Source organism: Stenella coeruleoalba (assembly GCF_951394435.1).
Source record: "Stenella coeruleoalba genome assembly, chromosome: 4".
Classification (NCBI taxonomy): Eukaryota; Metazoa; Chordata; class Mammalia; order Artiodactyla; family Delphinidae; genus Stenella; species Stenella coeruleoalba.
In genome coordinates, this window is record NC_137149.1 from 127,902,293 (window position 1) to 127,924,083 (window position 21,791).

The window sequence follows — 21,791 nt, forward strand, 5'->3', positions numbered from 1 at the left end:
CTGTCAGTTTTATCAGGACTGTTAAAATTGGAGGAAAGTAATCAGTTAAGAGCCTATTAAGAGACATTGAAATCTTGAACTAAAGAAGTAGCCAGATTTAGAGAAAGGATGATTTAGAGAAGCATTTTAGAAAAATCATCACATGCAAGTACTGTGACTAATCAGGTTACAGCCATGGATGGGTAGCAGTATCATCAAACCAGATAGTTTGTTGAAGCCAAATTGATAGGAATTTATATTTTAAATGTGCATTTAAATATTTGGTGATAATCCTTAAAATACATCCACCACACAAAGAGAAATTATTATCTATGTGGCCTTTTACTTTATACTTATTTCTTGAAAACAAAAGAACCATTTACATTATGCTGTTTTCTCTAAGGTAATTTCTGAAAATAGACTAGAGTGAACTGGGATGATACAAGGCAGTTAGTTTTTGTTGCTCCAGTGTAAAAGGAAGAAACTGGCAACTAAAAGAAAGATATTTAGAAAAGCAAACAAAATTTCTTCTAATTAGTTTAGTGGGATATGTATCAGTTTCCTAGAGCCACCATAACAAAGTATCACCAAGTGGGAGTCATAAACAACAGAAATGCAATGCTTCACAGTCTGGAGGCTAGAAGTCTAAAGATCAAAGTGTTGGCAGAGGAGTGCGTCCTCTGAAACTGACAGGGGATTCCTTCTTGCCTCCTTCCATACCTGGCTTCTTACGGTATTCCTGCAGTCTTTAGTTTTCTTTGGTTTGTTGGTACATCCCACAGATCCTCCATCTTTGTATGTCGTTCCCCTTTATGCCTTTACACCATCTTCTCTGTGTCTGTTTCTGTGTCCAAAGTTCCCCATTAAGGACATTTTGGATTAGGTCATGTGGGATTAGGACCTGCACTAATGACCTTATTGCAACTTGATTGCATCTGTAAAAACCTTATTTCCAAATAAGGTCATATTCTAAGATATCTTTCTTGAGTGGGGGCACAGTTCAACCCATAATGGGATATATAAAAGAATTTCTTATTTGTGATGACAAATATCAAACAGTAAAGAGAAAAGCAATATTTTGAAGTTACGGAACTAGGGTACAACTCATCAACTAGAGGGTTTTTGACATAGTTTTCAGAAAGACTGATTCCTTTCTTTGAAGACTTAAGGAGTAAATGGGGGAAAGGACTAGAGAGTCTAACAGCCAAGAATTAATTCGAAAGTACTGAATTCTATTACATGCTGGTTTCTTTCCCCAAGGCTACTCATATATATATATATGATATGCATGTCCTATGTATAATATTAAATATATGTTTTTAAAATATTTAAGTTTTTAGAAGTTTAAATGTTATTTTAAATTGAAATTCAGTTAAAGTAGGTGTTTACAGACTATATCACCAACTATGTATTATAATAGAAATTAAAATCTTGACTGAATTTGGGGGACTCTACCCCTTACTTTTTTTTTTATTTTGACCAAGTTGATAACCTTTCTGAGCTTTGATTTTCTTTACTTGAAAAATAAAATGGTTAAAAGTTAGATGGTAGTCAGTCTGATTTTCTACTTGCTTATATAACATATATTTAGCAGATTAAATGAATCAAGTTAAATGTATTTAAGATCCATGGTTACTGATTTGAATGTTTAGCTGAATTACAGACAACATTCTTCCAGGTAATGATGCAAGTAAGATTGGCCAAGCCCTGGTATTTCACTGGTGAGTTATTTGGATGTAGTCTACATCTATTTTAATTCTTACCATTAGTAAATTTCATCTATCCACATTTGATTAATATGTCTCTTATATTTGGAGAGGTAGCTATGCAAACAGGAGCAGGCAGGTTCACCAAAGACAAGGCTAATGTCCAGCTCTTGAAACAAGTAACAGCAGAACTATGATGTCATGTCTCATACGGACAAATGAAATAACCTTCCTTTAACTTCAGGTGCCCCCAGACCCATTAAGTTAATTTTTCATCTTTGTCCATTACTTAAATGCAACAAATAGAATACCCACCACAATAGAGATCTTAGCAGCAGTGACAACAATAACACAAATCCCTGAAATTAAGAAGACAGTTTCCCTCTCCAGTATATTTTACTTTCATAGAAAAACAGTTGTGAATATTATACAGTATGGATTCTTGTGTTATTATACTATGTTTAAGTTAGTTTGTATGTTTTATACATATATATATATATATATATATATATATATATATATATATATACAATAGCATATAGTACATAGAAAAGAGAGAGAAAAGGGAAGGAAGGAAGGGAGGGAGGGAGGGAGGAAGGAAAGGGAAAGAAAGAAAGGAAAAAAAAAAGAACCTACTATATTATATCATAAAGCTGTGGCTATAATCAAATGCAAGATCGGCCAGGATTTACTGTTTAATATGGATGAGTCAGCTAACCTCTCTGCCCCTTAGTCTTCTAATCTCTACACGGAAGGAAGGAGGAGACAAGAGGAGCTATTTAGATCTCCCTGATTTCTGTCTCTCAAGAGTTCAGGTGTATCACCTCATCAGTGAAGTGCAATTACCTTTTAGATGTGTTTAATCATCATGCCAACTTGCTTGGACTATTTTGAAACAGATTTCCCTTAGAATTCCCTCTTGTCTTGAGATTCATGTCGAAGTCATTTTGTGGGTCATTTTACAGTCAGGGATTATGCTTAAATTTTTCCTTGAAATGAGATCAGCATGTCTACATTTTTTTTTTTCATCAGCACTCTTTTTATAGTTGTAGGAATTTTAAAGAGATCTTCTGAGAAAAAATAGACTTACTATCTCATTTCTATTATTAAATGGCTTTTTAAAGGCTATGAGGCAGCCCTACTATTAGATTTCAAACCAACCTTGTATCTTTAGTTTGACAAGACTCAACGATTTGAACTCCACTTTCCTCATATGGTGTATATGATGAAATTTTCGCAAAGCCAAGGAATTGTTGAAGCATAAAATATCAAAGAAAGAAGAGAGGCATATTATATTTTTTAAAAAAAAAAAGAGAAAAAGACTTTACACTTATTTTGCTTGACTTTTCTTTAAAATAAAATGCCCACTTAGATTTTTATAATTGAGTACCAAAAATCTGAAAGTTAAGGGCTATTCATGTCACAAAGATACATAATTTAAACAGCAGGATAAAATGAGGAAATTTTAAAGTGAGACAAATATCACTGATCAGATTGTTGTCTTAGAATTTTAATTTTTTATTGATTTTTTTTTGTATATCTGACTTCTTCTAGAGGAAAACAGTCAATTACAGTTAATTCTAACTAAATTTTAAGGAGTACGACTGCTGTAGCCAAGAATGAGTATGGTATGGTAAGTGTATACCATTCTTCATTAACTAAACTAAGAGGCCAAAAAATAATTCCCTTGGTGTACATAGATCTATCTACTATTTATGTAGTAATTGCAAGTGAAATTCAAGGATGAAGGGGCCAAAAGAGATAAACCTAGCTGTTCCAGTACTGTGGTATTGGTAACTGATAATTATCAAATAACAGTTGCAAACTTTTAAGACTCCCTGGAGTCTTGTGATTTTTGTGATTTCCATAAAGAATGCTGATACTTAAAAATATTAGTGATCAATGTTAATTGTGACAGAAACTGTCTCAATTAAAATTAGGTATTATAGAGCTGTACACAGTATGTTCTTATTTCAGATTATATGATAAACCAAAAATACCTAATAGCTGAAGAACAAAGCTGTTTTCTTTTGCTTAAAATCATATAAATTCTGAGAACAGAGTTCAGCAGCTACTTTCTAATTGTTTTCTTCAGAACCACTCTTTAGTTATTTATGATTGTGGGGAGGGGATTTCCCCCACCCTCATTTGTGCAACTCTCCAGAGCCACAAACTAGGTGTCCTACAATTCAACTCAATTCTGACATTATTTTCCCAGAGACAGCATCAGATTCCACAGGTTAAAGGCTCAGCCCCGCAAGACTGCCCTCTACTTCAGATGCCAATTGAAATTCCAGGTAGTGACCCATACTTCTGACCAACTGGCTAAAAATCAGGGGTTCCCACAACCCCTTCCTTGGATTTGATTAATTCGCTAGAGAGACTCACAAAACTCAGAAAAAACATTCTACTTGCTAGATTACTGTTTATTATAAAAGGAGAGAACTTAGGAAGAGTCAGGTGCAACAGATGCATAGGGCAAGGTATGGAGAAAGGGCGTGGAGCTTTCATGCTCTCTGAGTTCCCCCAGCACCTCCATGTGTTCACCAACCTGGAAGCTTTCCAAACCCTGTCCTCTTGGGTTTTTATGGAGGTTTCATTACACAGGCAATATTGATAAAATAATTGGCCATTGGGATTGAACTCACCTTCAGCCCCTCTTCCGTAGGGGAGTCAAAGGAGAAAGGACTGAAAGTTTCAACCCTCTAATCTCATGGTTGGTTTCACTGGCCACCAGCCCCCATCCTTAGGTGCAGTCCAAAAGTCACCTCATTAACCTAACAGAAGACACCTTTGTGGCTCTCAACACTTAGGAAATTCCCAGGGTTTGGGGAACTCTGTGCCAGAAAAGGGGACGAAGACCAAATATTTATTTCATATTATAAATCACAGTATCACAGTAATCACTGTTTAAAAGTTAATACCTCAGAGCAACTCTTTGAAACTCAAATGTGCAAACACTATTTAAGCCTAATCTCTTTGAGCCTCTGTAAAATGTGGACATAAAGATCCCAGCTTTTTGAGAAATGGTTCTAATCAAGATGGGTAAAATCAAAAGGCAACAGAGAAAAGTGAGAGAGGCAAAAGAGAGACCTTATTTACTCTTTCAGTATCCAGACAGAAACTCTAGTGTCCCTGCAGAGAAGACCTCTTGATTCTAATGGGATATTATGGTTGGCTTGGGAAATGGGAGACATGGCTTCTGGAATATAGATAAGATGCTGCATTTCTAGCTCTGCTGAACCACAGTAGTACTATTTTCTACTTGCTTATTTGAAATGCATTCTATGAAGTCCAAAAGTGAAGAATATTTGGGGAATGCTTCTATATTTACTTTTTGGTACCTGCACCTTGGCTCCCTTTCTATTCTTATTTTTTTCAAATCGTGATTGTTGTGCTACTAATTATTGTGTAAGTTTTCCATAGAATTTCATATTTCCAATCTGCTTTTATTAACTTACTTTTGTTATCTTGTTTAAAATGATAATTAATGGTAAAGATAATTATAAAAATGATAATTTACTGAAAAGATTGGGAAAGAAAGGACCTGGCCTATGTAAACTTTGGAAAGGACTAGATATTGTAATGCTAAATTAAAAAACACTACAAACACTGTACATTCGTTAGTAATTCTTTTTTCTTACAGAGGTAGGGTTAACAATTCTGAAGCTGTTTTATTTTTCACTAGGATTGACCATATATTTAAATATGTGGATAGGGAGAGTCAAGTTTCTCAATGTCAGGGAGAGAAGGTAGAAATAAGGAAGGAAGGCTAGAAGGAATCTTGTGAGGCTGAATTGAAGTCAGAGGTAACAGCATTGACTCATGGTTTTTGTTGTTGTTGTTAGTACAGTATAGATAGAGCAGTGGCTAGATGGATAAATATAGATGTGTGTGCACAAGTTAGTACACATACGTATATTTTCTAGCTCTGGCTACTGAAAGGGATTGAAAGCAGTAGCAATGAGTGTAATTGCTCATAGTAATTAATTTCTGAACACCATTCTCCAGTAAAAAGAACTAGGGTTCCTTGGAAAGCTGGTTGATTCCAAGGCTGCGGCAGGGAAAATATGAGTCTGGAGTATCTTGTGGCTCTAGAAAGTAAGGAAGTGTCCAAAAAAACAAAAAGCAAAATAAAATAAAATAAGACAAAACAAAAAACAGAAGGGGCAAAAAAAGTGATACAGGAGCCATTCCAAAGGGGCTCCCAGTGGACAAAGCTGGAACAATTTAAACATAAAGCTAGGGTTGGATTATGAATCAAAGAACAAAATACTCATATTGATGTTAATAAATAACTGAATAAACACATGAAGGAAGAAGAAGGGTCATCTATTCCTTCCAGAAGAATTCCAATGAATAAATTTGGCAAGAATGAGGGAAATGGAAAATTACCATTTGAACAGTAGTAATTGCCACAGGCAAGGTTCATCAGTGTATGCTAAAAGTAATGGGTACCAGTTTAAACAGAAACAGGAGACTTGCATAATCTTAAAGTATGTCCCTTCAAATACCCAGTAGCTCTACAGTGAAGAATCAACTCTAGGCAGTGGCCGATATCACCTTGACCAATGAATCGCAGTTAACATCAAGTAATACAGATTAACTTAACATACTTTCTGATACCATGCACTGACCATTTTAGATACCTCATATAAGTGCAGTCATGCAGTATTTGTCTTTCTGTACCTGGCTTATTTCTCTTAGCATAATATCCTCAAGGTTTATATATGCTGTCACATATTGCAGAATTTCCTTCCTTTTAAAGGCTGAATAGTATTCCATTGTGTGTATACAGCACATTTCCTTTATTCATTTACCTGTTGATGGACATTTAGGCTGTTTCCATGTCTTGGCTATTATAATTAGTGCTGCAATGAACCCAGGAGTGCTAATATCTCTTCAAGATCTTGATTTCAATTCTTTTGTATAAACACCCAGAAGTGGGGCTGCTGGATCATATAATAGTTGTATTTTTAATTTTTTGAGGAACCTCCATACTGTTTTCCATAGCAGCTGCATCATTTTGCATCCCACAAGCAACAGTGTGCAAGGGTTCTAATTTCTCCACATCATGGCCAACACTTGTCTTTTTTTTTTTTTGATAAGAGCTATTTTATAAATGTGAGGTGATATGTCACTGTGGTTTTGATTTGTGTTTTCCTGATGATTAATGACATTTACCATTTTTTCATTTACCTTTCGCCATTTTTATGTCTTCTTGGCAAAATGTCTATTCAAGTCATTAGCCCATTTTATAAGCAGGTTATTAATTTTTTTTACTATTGAGTTGTAGGAGTTCCTTACATATTTTGGAAATTAATCTCATCAGATATATGATTCGAAAATATTTTCTCCTAATTCTGTGTATTTCCATTTCACTCTACTGATTGTTTCCTTGGCCATGCAGAAGCTTTTTAGTTTGATGTTGTCCCACTTGTTTATTTCTGTTTTCATTGCTTGTGCTTTCTGTGTCATTTCTATGAAATCATTGTTAAGAGCAATTTCATGAAACCTTTTCCCTATGTTTTTTCCCTAGGACTTTCACAGCTTTACATCTTATGTTTAAATCTTCAATCCTTTTTGAGTTGATTCTTTTGTGCTTGCTATAAGGGTCTAATTTCATTCTTTTGCATGTGATAATCATAAGCTCTCTGTTATTCTACAGAATGTGATTCATGAATGGATATATATTCATTCCCATACCCTGGAGAATATATATACATATATTCCAGATTCTAATATATGTGTTTCTGGATAGTGTATCTAAAATTTTTATTCTTCAGCTAAGAATAGTAATTCCATGTATGATCTGAGGACAAACATGACAAACTGAATTTTCCCTCAAAATATTAGTTTATCTATTTGTTGACATTTATTGAGCACTTAAAACATGCATGATGCTGAGACATTTGAATGTTCTTCTATTTATATTTGAAAGATATGTGGAGGGGTATAAGTCTCAAAGCCTGTGTTTTGGGCAGAGTGATTGAATGGTCACCCATATAGGAGAAGCAATCCACTGCATTGTGAATGCATAGAGGCTAGTACTGAAGAGGCAGTAGGAATCTTGACAAGACATGAGGAAGATCAAAATTAAGGTAAAGGGCTTCCCTGGTGGCGCAGTGGTTGAGAGTCCACCTGCCGATGCAGGGGACACGGGTTCGTGCCCCGGTCCGGTAAGATCCCATATGACGCGGAGTGGCTGGGCCCGTGAGCCATGGCCGCTGAGCCTGCGCATCTGGAGCCTGTGCTCTGCAACGGGAGAGGCCACAACAGTGAGAGGCCTGCATACCGCAAAAAAAAAAAAAAAAAAAAAAAAAAAAATTAAGGTAAAGATGTTTAACATGTATAAGAGAGAATAAAATTTTGGTAGCAGAGTTGTTAGAACTGATCAGATATAATGCTGAGGGAAAGAGAGAAATTGGAAATGATCGTCAGGTCTTGAAGACTTTACTGGAAGACTTAAAGGAATAAAATGTCTACATGGGTCACAGGGAACCAGAGAAGAAGAGCAGGAAAAGTCAGCACAGTAGAATATTATCCAGCCATAAAAAAGAATGAAATAATGCCTTTTGCAGCAATATAGACAGACCTAGAGATTATCATACTAAGTGAACTAAGCCAGACAGAGAAAGACAAATGGTTTTGCAAATTTTGCATAATCAAGTCATTTTAATCTCCATCAATTAAGACTGCTTTCTCCACTCAGATTTCCACTTCCCTCATCCTTCCCCTCTTGCTGGGTGGTGTTGGAGAGGCTACAAGTTTTTTTGGATCCAGTGAAAGTCCATAGACAACTTTTTTTGAAAATTGAGTTAGGAATGCATTTAATTTGGGCTTGGTGGGACATGTGGATACAGTTTATAGTCACTTTGGTATATTGTTGGTATTGCTGGTCACCCAGGTTTTAGCAGAAATGCAATGTATTTCATTACAACATCATGTTGATTTTTTTTTTGTATTTAGTTTAGATTAACACAGGAACTGATCTTATTCAGAAGACTGAGCCTCAGAATCACTTTCCTTTTCAGACTGAAAAGTTTATTTTTAGGGAGAAATAAGCAAAAGTTAAAATATCAGCTTTCTTTGCTTAATTGGCAGGATTACTTCCTACAGGGAAAATAATCATAGACAATACTTACTGAATGCTAACCTCTTTTTACTACTTTGCACTCCATTTTCTAGCTGAGGAGCTGAGACATAGAAAGGGTTAGTTTTCCCAATGCTGCACAACTTATACATGGCAGAGCTGGGATCCGGAGCCAGGGTCTCAGGGTCCAGTCAATAACTTAAATCACTGGTTCTCCATCCCTGGGTTAGAAGTTAGAAGGCCCTGGGTATAATGTCTTTGGGACTTCAGACAAAGCAGGTAACTTCTCAAGATCCTCAGGTTTCTCAGATAAATGCAGGTAGACAAGTCTTTAGTTGGCCCCTTTTGGGGGATCTCATGACTGTTCAAAAAAGCTGTGACCCCTTTCCATGAAGTAGAACAGATGCACCAATACAATTCACCATCCATCCGTGGGCATCTTAAAACCCTCTTCTTAGCCCTAGGCTAAAATCCCCTGGACTAGAAATCTGAAAATTTCACAGTAGTCTAATGTGTTGCTATTTTAGGAAAAGATGACTTCTCGTTGATTAGTGACTTTTTAAAAGGACAAGAGCTCACCACTCCAACAATCCATTAAGTGATTGTTCAGTATCTTTACTAACCATTTGGTTTGGGTTGTATTTCTGTTTTTTTGTGACCTTGAGTTCTCTGAGTGCAGCTGAAGTCTTTTCAATTTAAGACGTATTTTATTAAAAAAAAGAAAGAAGGGCTTCCCTGGTGGCGCAGTGGTTGAGGGTCCGCCTGCCGATGCGGGGGACGTGGGTTCGTGCCCCGGTCCGGGAGGATCCCACGTGCCGCGGGGCGGCTGGGCCCGTGAGCCATGGCCGCTGAGCCTGTGCGTCCGGAGCCTGCGCGTCCGGAGCCTGTGCTCCGCAGCGGTGAGGCCCGCGTACCGCAAAAAAAAAAAAAAAAAGAAAGCTATTTCAGGTGCATTTGGATTGAACCACTGTGAAGAAGTTATGGTGTTTACTTGAAGCTAATAAAATAATTTATGTTTTCCCTGTAAATGAGATCAGAAAAACAGCCAAGGTGTCAATACGAAAATCAATTTGAAAAGGATCTACTATGAAATTAGGTTTCTCAAATAAAATGTAGTTTAACAAGAGGACATTCACTTTTTCTTCTTTCTTATGGGGGTACTTTTCATTAGAATGTAAAAATGATGGCATGTCTTGAAGTGGTAAATTTAATATGTATCAAACTTGATGGCTTTGAAGATCAAAGGATTGAGTTTCAATTTAAATGTATGGATTTTTTGTTTAAAAAAAGCAAAGTATCTCACTAGAAAATAGATCAAGAGACATTTTGTGTATTCCTTTTATGTCACCTAAGGAAATTGCAAAATTCAATTGCGTGCATTCAAAATTGTGTAAGATTTAGTATACACAGGCAGGAAACTACTATGTATAGATTTTTAAAATGCACTATTACTGTTCTGCCCTTGAGTCAAAATGCATTAATATTTTGGTTCTTTTCTCGGCAACTTTTGGTTGAAAGATTGTTCATTATTGTTGAATTTCAATATGATTGCAAATTAAATGATGCAAAACTCAATAAAGTAAAATACACAAAAGACCCATTAACATGTTACCTCAGTAAGTATATAGAATGAGAGAACATACTGTTCTACACAGTACCATATAATTAAGATGTAGTCACAAATCAAGGAAATATTATAACTTCTTTAGGTGCACAGGTGGCTTTTAGAAAGATTGATTAGCTCCTCTTTGCCCCCTTGAGATGTGAGTTCATTTTTATTCCTGCAAAATCAAACAGAATAATTTCTCAAACTTCCCACAGTGTGTAGGCTTCAATGCAAACAGCATGTTGGAGATAAATGTTTGCAAAGTGTTCATCTCCTTGTCCATTCCTGTTCCAGATGCTCTCTACGATGTCATCACTGTGGGAGCCCCAGCTGCACATTTTCAGGGATTTAAGAATGGTGGTCTTCGGAAACTACTCCATAGATTTGAAACGGAAAGAAGAAAGTAAGTGATGACAGGATGCATTAATGATATTTACCTTCTCTTTGGGGAAGTTCGTATACCAGGTTAGGATAAAGAAGCTTAGTCCATCACAATGAATAGTTCTTGACACCTCCAGCCTATTTAGGAAGAAAGCATTAAAAATAAGTTAGAATTGTGTAACTGATATACTGTTATATAAACGTATAAACTAGCAATGCATATATATATATATATTTATGTCTTTCTTGTTTTAAAGAAATTGTCTATGTGCTGATACAATATTATTAACTCAGCTACCTCCTTATTAAGATTTCTCTAGTTTTTTGTGTTTAGTTTTGGTTTTCTGGTGGGCAGGGTATATAGTTCTATGAGGTTGTATCACAGGTGTAGATTAGAGTAAGCATCGCCATAATCATCATAAATAACTGTCCCATTACCACATAGAAACTCCCTCAGGTTATCCTTTAATCATCACATCCTTCCCCCAGACCCTTTGGCTGCAGAAAGTGGTTCGTTTGCCTTATTATTTCAACAGGGGGTGGACGTCAGAGTTCCAGCTAGGGACTCTGAGGGGAGAGGCACCTTCTTTGTAATTCATGGAGGTTGGAAATCAGTTCAGTGACAGACCGCATGGGGAAAGGGATGCCGTCCCTTTACTGAAATGAGAATAAGAGTGGAATACAGGCTCAACCTTGGCTGCACTTTAGAATCACCTTTGGAGCTTTAAAATATTTTATCTATGCCAGGATATCACCCCAGACATATAAAGTCAGTTCTGGGAATGGAGCCCAGGCATTGGTAAGTTTTAAAAGCTTCCCAGGTGAGACTGATGTGTGGCCAGAGTTGAGAACCACTGATACAGCTGTAAGTGAATAATGCTGGGAGAAGACAGGTGAAAGGTGTGGAGACTAGAAACAGGAATAGTGACACAGATGAGTTAAACTTGAAAAATGTATAGAACATCAATTAGTATCTATCAGGAGGAAAGAAAATCTACATTAAGGAATATTTGTTGCAATACAGAAGAAAAGCATTACATCTTGTTTATTGGAAATTTTTCTTTAAAGAATCCTCAACTCATTAAATTGTTACAAAATGGAACCAAAGATGGGGATAAAGCTGTAAGAGTTTTGATTTGGGAAAACTTGGGCCTGAGTAATCATGGATGAATAAAACCGAGCATATTATAGAGTTTTTCATGCTTTAGACATGAGACTTTTCTAGGAGAACCAAAACCCTAATTACTCATACATTATTTGGGGGTTTTTTTGTTTGTTTTTTAAATTTTTTTAAGCTTTTTTTGTTGTAGTAAAATATATGTAACATATAAATTTACCATTTTAATCATTTAAAAATTTTTTATTGGAGTATAGTTGATTTACAATGTTGTATTAGTTTCAGGTGTACAGCAAAGTGATTCAGTTTTACACATATATATATAAATATATATACGTTTTCCCATGTATTCACTTGTTCATCAAACACTTATGTGTTTCTGGATTTGGTGATTTACCTAGGCACTATTTGAAAGCTTGTGGACTCCTCCCTCAAAGTATGAATCAATTCTTTACTTCCAGTATTTCGTAAAAGAAAGGGAAAATCTACCACAACAACACATACTTTGCGGGCTTTGATCATTTGTGATTTCAGCAGGAACCTCAGATTAAGCCAGAACTTTCGCTGAGTAAGATTATGACCTGACAGCACAGCCCTTTCACTGAGATAGAGAGGCACCTCATGAAAACCAAGAGTCTTTGTAAAGAAGAAAAGCCAATGAGGGGCAGTGTTCACTCCTGGAGAATATTAATTCCTTATGATCTACCTGTTCATTAGGGACAAACTCAGAGCTGACTCCCTGCAAGAGATCCTAATGTCAAATGCCTGCCTTGAGTATCTACCATGGTTTTCCCTCCATACCTCCCACCCACTCTATCCGGTCCCATAATCAAGATTGACTACCCCAAAATTTCAAATGGAAAAGAGAAAAAAATCATTTGGAAAAATCATAAGGAAAACAAACTAAAATTTACCAGTAGAAGTGTTATAGGTGGTCCTTGAGCTTACAACACTTGAGTCGTACTAGAATTTGGGGGAATTTTCCGAAGGAAAGTAAAGCAATACGAAGAGTTAAACAAACCAGCCTTACGTTTTATGAGATCAAGGGTTATACAGTCACAATGGTTGTACAATTTCTAAGGAAAATTTTCCTTATTATTGTAAGGAGAAATATGAATAGAAGTTTCCCAATTCTCTATTATAAATAGGAAGTTTCTTGAGTAAAAGGAGAAATACCGCATCAGGGAAGGAAGTTCTCTGTAGCCTATAGTGTAGCAAGAATCCAATAAAACAGAAATGGGAGAACTGGATGCAAAATCATACCACTACCTCTGAAATATATTCATCAGACAGTATCACTAACCACTGCTTAATGGGGGGGGCGGGGTTTAAAACATAAATTAACATGTTTCATTAGTGGTATAAAGCTGAGATATCTAAGCAAAATGGTCAGAGTTTTCCAACTCTTCTTTTTATGTACTTTCTCCAGTAACATATGAGCAGACTAGGCAGCAGTTACAAGTATATTTGTTTTCAAACCCTTCACTTTCATGCTTAAGACAAAGATTTTCATTTCTTTTATGAAAGGGAATGAGTGATTCAAATGTATTCATTGAAAGCAATAAGACTGCATCCATGATTTGATTTTTGAGAGCCAATTTTTTTCCCCTGCTTGGAGGTCTTTCCATGTCTCTACCTTGATCACTGGGTTTTTCTCAGAAATTTATCTTGTCACTCACTGGTAGAGCAGTTTAGAATCTGAGATCATAACTCTGTATAATCCATGTCTCATGTCATATATCTTTTAAACAGAAATATTTTTTATCTTTTAGTGATATATATTTTTAATATATTGCTTTCTATTGACAGTTTTCAAATTTTGTAAATATGTTTATTGGCAAATGTAGAAAAGTCAAAAGTAGGAGGTTAAAATCACCCATAATGTCCTTCCTCAACAAGACAGTTACTAGGATCATATTGGTACAGTCTCTTCCAGTTTGTTTTTCCACATGTAATCTACATCTTATGTTTTTTTCTATTATAAATTAAAAAATTCAAAATGGCTTAAAATGACTAATTCTTCAAAGTATATAAATTGAGTGCTCTCCATTAAAAATCCTTATGTGGTTTTGGTTTTTGGAAGTCATGCCCAATGCAACAAAGCTACTATATTTAATAATCAGTCTTACAAGTTATAGCTAAAACTCATCTCCTGTTCACTTTCAAATACTTTTTTCCTTTTTGGAAAAAACACTTTATAGCACAAAAAAATATAGACATTTTAAAAGTATAATAAAATCATACAGACGCTGTAGAAATAAGAAGTGTGAATAAAAGCCCTGTTCGTTCCTTTTTTTTTCTTTTGAACTGTGTCCAGTAGTTGACAACATATCATTTCCAAGGAGATAGCAATTTAATTTTTGAGTTGATTATAACTTGATTCATTGGAGGTATATTTTCTTCTTCCGGTGAGTCAGTTTCTCCTTGGCCACTCTTAGATTTCAGCTCGGTTCATGTTTGAGCAAATACAACACTAGGTCTGCCAAAACTGTGTACCAGGTTTTTCTCATCAATGTGCACTTTTCTCTGTGCAGTCCCCTGTGCACAACTACAAATTTTCAAGAATAGGTGGGTTTTAGCTCTTACAACATCTATAGCGTGGAGTCAGGAGAGAATAAAATACGTCAATTAAATAGCCCTGCTGAGTCTTGGACATACTTTACAAACTAAATGATGACACTTGCAAAGCATTAAACTAAATGTAATATAAGGGAATGAAAGGTTTCTCGCTAAGTTGCATATGATCCTAAATGAATTTGTAATGCAGAACTTCTCCTGCTTCATTCTCTTTTTAACTATACAAAAAACCAATGTTTGCTTCTAGCACACGAATTCAAAGAATAAAGAAGCGCATAAAGTGAAAAGTCTGCCTTTTCCATTCTCCTTCCCCAGAGTAAACCAATCTGAACAGCTTAATGCATTCCCCTATGCAGTTTTTTCTAGCTATCCAACTCTGAGTTTTCAGTGATCAGGACTCTTTGTCGACACAGACTCAGGTCATGGGAATGTCATGTTCTTGACTTTCCTATAATTCAGTTTACTTTTTCTGGCGTCCATTCTGGGGCAAGGCAGAAACTCTCATCTCAGATAATTCATAGATTCTACACCTTGTATGGATTTGAATCCTGGTTTGGGCACTTACTGGCATTGTGACATTAGCCAAATTACCTCACCCCTCTGTACCGTAGTTTCCTCACTCGTGACACAGAAATAATATTGCTTTACCTCATAGGATTGTTCTGAAGATTTTGTGACATCATATACACCAAACATTTATAATGGTACCTGGCACATAATGAGGGCTTAATAGATATTAGCTATTATTTATATAAAATATGTAAACAAGTATTTTTTTACTCAAAAAAATGTACTGACAACCTTTAATTTCAATACATTTAGATCTCATTTTTTTTCTAAAAGCCAAGTAGGGTTTTATTGATTGAATGTAGCAGAATTATCTAACCAATACAATATTGATGGGCATTTAGTTAATTCCTAGTATTTGTTATAACTGTGTGTTTGCAAGGTAAACCCTTATTCTTCTGTTTTTGCAAATTTGTGTTTCTTTTTGATAAAATTCCTAAAAGTGGAATTTCTTAGTTGAAGTGGTTACACTTTAGAGATGCTGTCATACTGCCTTCCAAAAAAGTTCTATTAATGTGCATAATATGCCTAATTGCCCACTTATTCTTTTTAAAATTTTTTTATTGAAGTATAGCTGATTTACAGTGTTTCAGGTATACAGCAAAGTGATCCAGTTATACATATATATGCATATATATGTATATATAGACATATATATTCTTTCTCAGATTCTTTTCCATTATAGGTTATTACAAGATATTGAATATAGTTCCCTGTGCTATACAGGAAGTCCTGTGCCCGCATATTCTTAAGTACTAGGCTTCGTACACCATCTCTGTGCTAAGCCCAGGCATGGTTCTTGAGATTCAGACATGTAGTTACCACCATTTAGTAGACAGCTCCACGTTGATGGTATCATCCAAACACCTCAGAGTCGACACATTCAGTCATCTCTCATCCCCTTATCCTCAAACTTCTCTTGGGGATTGTTTTTCTTAATTAAGACACCACATCCATCTAGATGTTCAACTTTGAAGCTTGAAAATCCTTGACTACTTTTCTTCCCTTGCTTCCACTTCCCAGAAAAAAAAAAAAAAATCAGTTCCGTCACTTCTACCTTCTTATATCTCAGGAATTCGTTCATTTCAATAATCAATTTGGTTTAGGATAATCCTAACCCGTAGAATCACCATTTTTTAAACGTCCTACTGCCAAATCTCTTAATCACTCTTCATCCTCCAGGCTGGCTCTCATCTCATCCGTTTTCCTCATCTTGATTGGAATAATATCTCTTAAGAGGCAAATACAATCTTGTGATTTCATCATGTTAAACAGTTCATAGCTGCCTCTTGCCTGGAGAATAAAAGCACAAGGTGCATAAGATATTCATGTGTCATCTGACCCTGACTTTTTCTCCAGCTTCATCTTTCTCCACTCACACCATCATCTTCTCCTCTCATTCCACCCTCCACAGTGAACCAGACCGAAGTTCTTCAGTTTCAGGTCTGCCTTGAAGTTTTTTTTTTTTCCCTGAAGTCTTCTCCAACTCCTTGGCCAGGCCACATCTGCTTTTAGCCTCCCATGTACAAACATACCTCATTGCCTCTCTTCGCCTCTAGACTGTGTACTCTGGGGGCATGGACTGTGTCTGTAACTAACTGTGTCAGGAACTGACTTGATAAGTGTTCCCTGAATGACTAAGTATATGAAGAAGTAAATAAAAGAAGTGAAAGCATTGTCTGTCAGAGGAGTAAGAAGATGAACAAATTGGTCTGCCTAAAGAGATCACTGTGTTGTAATTAGGTGACAGAGACATAGGGGCATTTGTGGAAAATGTCTTGTAGGCTTTCAGACAGCCATTTGTCAGCTATTAGAATGTTTGTGTTTGCTTGCGTCTCACTAGGAAGTGAAAATATACTTTTATGTGTTCTGAAAGAGGAAAGCTGATGATTTTTATAAAAACAGCCAACCTAAAATCCGGTTCAATATTAGTAATGCAGTGGTGACTTTAACGTTTAAAAGTTGGCAACATTCTTCCAATCACCTACCCAAAAGCTTGTGAAGCAAAGTATAATCTGAAGCAAGAAGCACTGTGTCAAGTGTAACAGTTCAAACTGCTTAAAAATTGAATCTTTTGGGCTTCCCTGATGGCGCAGTGGTTGAGAGTCCGCCTGCCGATGCAGGGGACACGGGTTTGTGCCCCGGTCCGGGAGGATCCCACATGCTGCGGAGCGGCTGGGGTCGTGAGCCATGGCCGCTGAGCCCGTGCGTCAGGAGCCTGTGCTCCGCAATGGGAGAGGCCACAACAGTGAGAGGCCCGCGTAACGCAAAAAAAAAAAAAAAAATTGAATCTTTCCTTTCAAGAAAATGACTTTAATTGTAAATGAAAACAAGTTTGCTAAATGATCCTAGAATTTAGAGTGATAATAAATTCGGTAAAGAGAACATTGTCTGGAAATGATAAAACACATAAGCTTAACTGTGTGATGTCAGAAAACCACTGAGCTTTTACCCTTTAGTTTCCTTATCTGCACTGTGGATGTGGCTGATTTCCGTTGAAATCATTAGATTGTTAGAAAGATTGGTTACAATCTTGAGATTTTTGAGGAAAGACATATTAAGTGTATCATCACTCTCAGGAAGATAATTTGGATAATTTGACTTTACAATTAAATGTTTTAATTTCACACAATTATTAAGATATGACTTCTAGTTTTAGCTCAGAAGAAAAAGTTAATCAATAGGAATATTAGGAGTTAAAAATGTGGAATCTATAGCGAACTATAGAAACATTGTTTTCTGCTTAAAAAACTAAATATGAAAAGAATATATGGTTTGAGGACTTATTTTCTGTAAATCAGGAGTTGCATTTCTTCTTCACTATAAACTAAAAAGATATTTGGAATCGTGACATAGTTATGTCATCTTAACTAGTATGCTTTTAATCCAAGGAAGACCTTGTGTACTCAGATTAAATGCTGAGTAATTTTCAGCATGTTCTTTAAAGCTCTCTATGAGCTTAGATATTTAATATCCATCATTCTAGAGGCAGCAAACAGCAGAAAGGATAGTCATCTATAAATATACTGCCAGAAAATTTTAAAAGTGCTGTATTTTCCAGAGCTTTAGAAACTAACTCTAGAGTATCTCATTCTTTGCAAGATTATAGTGAAAGTACTAACTTAAAAAAATGTACACATGGGATTTATGTCATGGGAAAATCACACAATCAGCTTGTGTGACGTGAGAAAAAATAGTGTCATTGCAGAATCTTTATTAGATGGGACCTTGCCTAAGCTATTCCAATGTCTTCTTCCCTGTCAAGAGGCTTGCGTAAGTAAGTAGTTATTGCAGTGCTTCTGCTGAAGAAAGGTGGGTTGGCTTAGGGTGGTTTAAGCACAGATGTAGAGAAGGGGATCAGTTACAGAGATATTTTAAAGGACTTGGCAATTGTTTGGACTTTGTGTGTCTGTTTGGAGTAGGAGGTAAAAATCCAGGGCTGTCTAGGAAGACTCCCAGGCTTCTGTGCAGCACACCTGGGCAGGGTGGTACCATTCACTGCACCTTGGCTTGGGAACTCCAGCAACATAGAGCGGCAGGGAGAAAGAGAGAGAGGCAGAGAGACAGAGGCAGAGAGACAGACAGAGAGAATGAGAGAGAGAGAGAAGGCTTAAAGGATGGGAACCAAATCTGAAGGACCCTTGTTTGCTGTGTCAAGTCCTGGCTTCTCATCCTATAGGCTAGGTTAGGCTAAGAGGACTCATTGACAGGTTCTTATCTGGGTATTAACATGATCAGAGGCGCATTTTGAGTTACTATGTGGAGAGAACTAAGGGCACACAATTAGGCTATTATAATAGTGCTGGTGAGAGGAGATGGGTGAGTAAGGAGTTGAAGAAGATTTAAGGAAATTTTTACAGGATTTAAATCCAATTGGATGAGGACTCAAGGGACTGAGCAGGATTGAAGGATTCAGGTTTCTGGTTAATATAACTGGGTAAATGGAAAATTCACGAGGAAAGGGAATACAGGAAATACACCATGTGTTCACCATGTTTACTTAATAAGATCAGTTGTCTATATTCAATATGAAAAGAAGTTTGGGGAAACAAGAAAGTTATTTGAGTCTGCCTTTTTTTGCATTAAAGAATCGTTTAGATCTTAGAACTTACAGGGAATCTCAGATTACAAATTCCCCTATTTATTTTACCAATGAGAATAATGAGTTTCAGAGACTGAATCGCCCATACAGCTAATAACAGAGCTGGAAAATCAGACTTCGGTGCCCAGTCTCAAGGTCTTCTATATGCATTCATCCTCATACATTCAATAGATTTTCAACACGAAATGTGTATGCTGTTAATGAATGAATGATGTTAGTTTACGGATAACCTTTCTAAGAATTGATTTTTGCTACCCACCAGATAGAAATTTTTTTAAAGTTGATGCATTTGACCCTTTCTGGGCCTTTATGAGAATATAATTTTCAAAGTAAATTACTTTATCTGTACTACAAAAAAGAATGAATGAATTGATGTGGTAATTTTCACTCAGATCAGTTACTATTTTAATCTGCTAAAGAAAATAGTAAAATATTTTTAAGACTCCGGCCTTATTCTCTATCTACAGCTTTCCTAAATACACCCCAGGAAAACCACTTATTTAGGAATTATATATAATAAAAATAATTTTTAAAAAAGAAAATATTTCAGGTATTCAGAGATTCTATTCATAATGGTAAAATTTTAGAAACATCTTGAATGAATGATTAAGCAAGCTTATTCTGCATCCCTGAAGTGGAACACTATGTAGTCATTTAAATTAGTATGTGGACTATGAGGTATCTAGAGGTGTATATAAAAAGGTACTTGTAATAAAACAAGCCATTATGGGACTTCCCTGGTGGCGCAGTGGTTGAGAGTCCGCCTGCCGATGCAGGGGACGCAGGTTCCTGCCCCGGTCCGGGAAGATCCCACATGCCGCGGAGCGGCTGGGCCCGTGAGCCATGGCCGCTGAGCCTGCGCGTCCGGAGCCTGTGCTCCGCGACGGGAGAGGCCGCAACAGTGAGAGGTCCGCGTACCGCAAAAAAAAAAAAAAAAAAAAGAAATTATGTATACACAGAGGACAGGTATTGGTGAACGTTTTGGAAAGGATAACAAGTTAACTTAGAGCGGTAGAGATAGATACAGAGTTCTATTTCCTTTAGGACTTTCCTTTTTGTTTTCTATCTCTCCTAGTTGTAGAATAAGAGAAATGTCTTTGTAAAACCCTTTTGCCCCTTCTACTTCCAGCAAATATGGAAAACTAGGTATCATGAAAAAAAATCTCCAACAACAAAATGCTTAGGAAATTTGGATGCAATGTGACATCCTTTTACATTGCTTTTAAATGAAGGTCTGAGCTCTCGGGAATGTAAAGAGCTATAGTACTGAGTGGTTAGTAAACAAACCCTGAAACTATGGCTACCTGGGCGATTTTTGCATATATTAACAATATAGAGCCTTAGATTCGCAAGGACTTGTGGGAAGCAGCTATTTATCCCCCTTTTTCTTCTTCTCTGCTACCAGCCCTGGCTGTAGCATTTAGAGGACAAGTGTCATCACATTCATCCCGTGATTATCTTGCTGGCTAACTCCAGCCTTTTGCTTTTCTCAGTGCATTGACTGAATAGCAGTCGTTAAATATTTGTTGCAAGCAATTTATGGTGAGATGATTTTCAAATTCTTTCTTATGTCTAATCTGTGTTGTAAAATGGAATCATACATCTTCTCTAATGAGCTTTGTTTTAATTAGAAGATGAGAACTTCTTCAATTATATTTTGTTTTAATATTTATATGCTGTACCTACCATTATTTTACTAAATAAAAGATGTTTCCTGTGTTAGTTATGGGATTGTAATTTTTTCAAATCTCAAATGGATCTATACCATGTTCATAAAATAGTAAAACACAATTAAGAGTTCAAACTGTGTATTAATAAAGACCTGCATTTGAATCCTGGTTCTACCATTTATACTAGTTGTATGTTCTAGATCAAGTTACTTAACCTACTAAGTCTTCAATTTCTAAATCTATATAAGGGAATAATATTTGTTGTTCAGAGAGTTGTTCTCATGACTAAATAAAATAATCACTGAAAAGAAATTAGCATAATTCTAGGCCCATATTATAGATCCAATAATTATTAGCTATTAAAATGAGAGAGAAAGAGAGAGAGAGAGATACTTGGATTATTAATGTAAATTCTACATTAATAATCCAAGTATTATATTATTGGCTTTATAATAAATTTATAATAAATTATTGGCTTTATAATAATAATTTATAATAAATTATTGGCTTTATAATAAATTATTGGCATTTTAGAGACCCTCCATAAAAAATATCAGATTTAACAGGGAAAAAATGAAATGGGTCCTAAATATACCTTCTGTTTCCCTGTATTCTTATCCCAGAATCATGATTATCAGAATCATAATCACCAGCACTACAATATCATATGCTGGGAACACTTACTTGTTTCCTGCAGCTTTATTGAGGTATAATTGACAAATAAAAGTTTTATATATTCAAGGTGTATAACTTGATGTTTTGATATATGTATACATTATGAAATAAACATCACAATCAAGGTAATCAGCCTATCCATCATCTCACATAGTTACCATTAATACCTCATTGTTAGTCACCAGACTGCACATTAGATCTCCAGAATATATACATCTTGGGTAAATGAAACTTTGTACCTCTTGACCAATATCTGCCCAATTGCCACACCCCCAGACCTTGGGAACCAGCATTCTACTCTCTACTTGTGTAGAATAA

At 36.0% G+C, this 21,791-nt stretch overlaps 1 protein-coding gene across 11 annotated transcripts in view; it reads left to right on the forward strand.

Annotated features, from left to right (window-relative positions):
* The window catches only part of INPP4B (inositol polyphosphate-4-phosphatase type II B), a 717,808-nt gene that overhangs the window by 548,796 nt on the left and 147,221 nt on the right, over positions 1-21,791 (forward strand). For all 11 annotated transcript variants that reach the window (XM_079920302.1, XM_079920301.1, XM_079920305.1 and 8 more), the window contains one exon: positions 10,679-10,787. In XM_079920302.1, the coding sequence (XP_079776428.1) occupies positions 10,679-10,787 (109 nt within the window). The remainder of the gene's footprint in view (positions 1-10,678; positions 10,788-21,791) is intronic.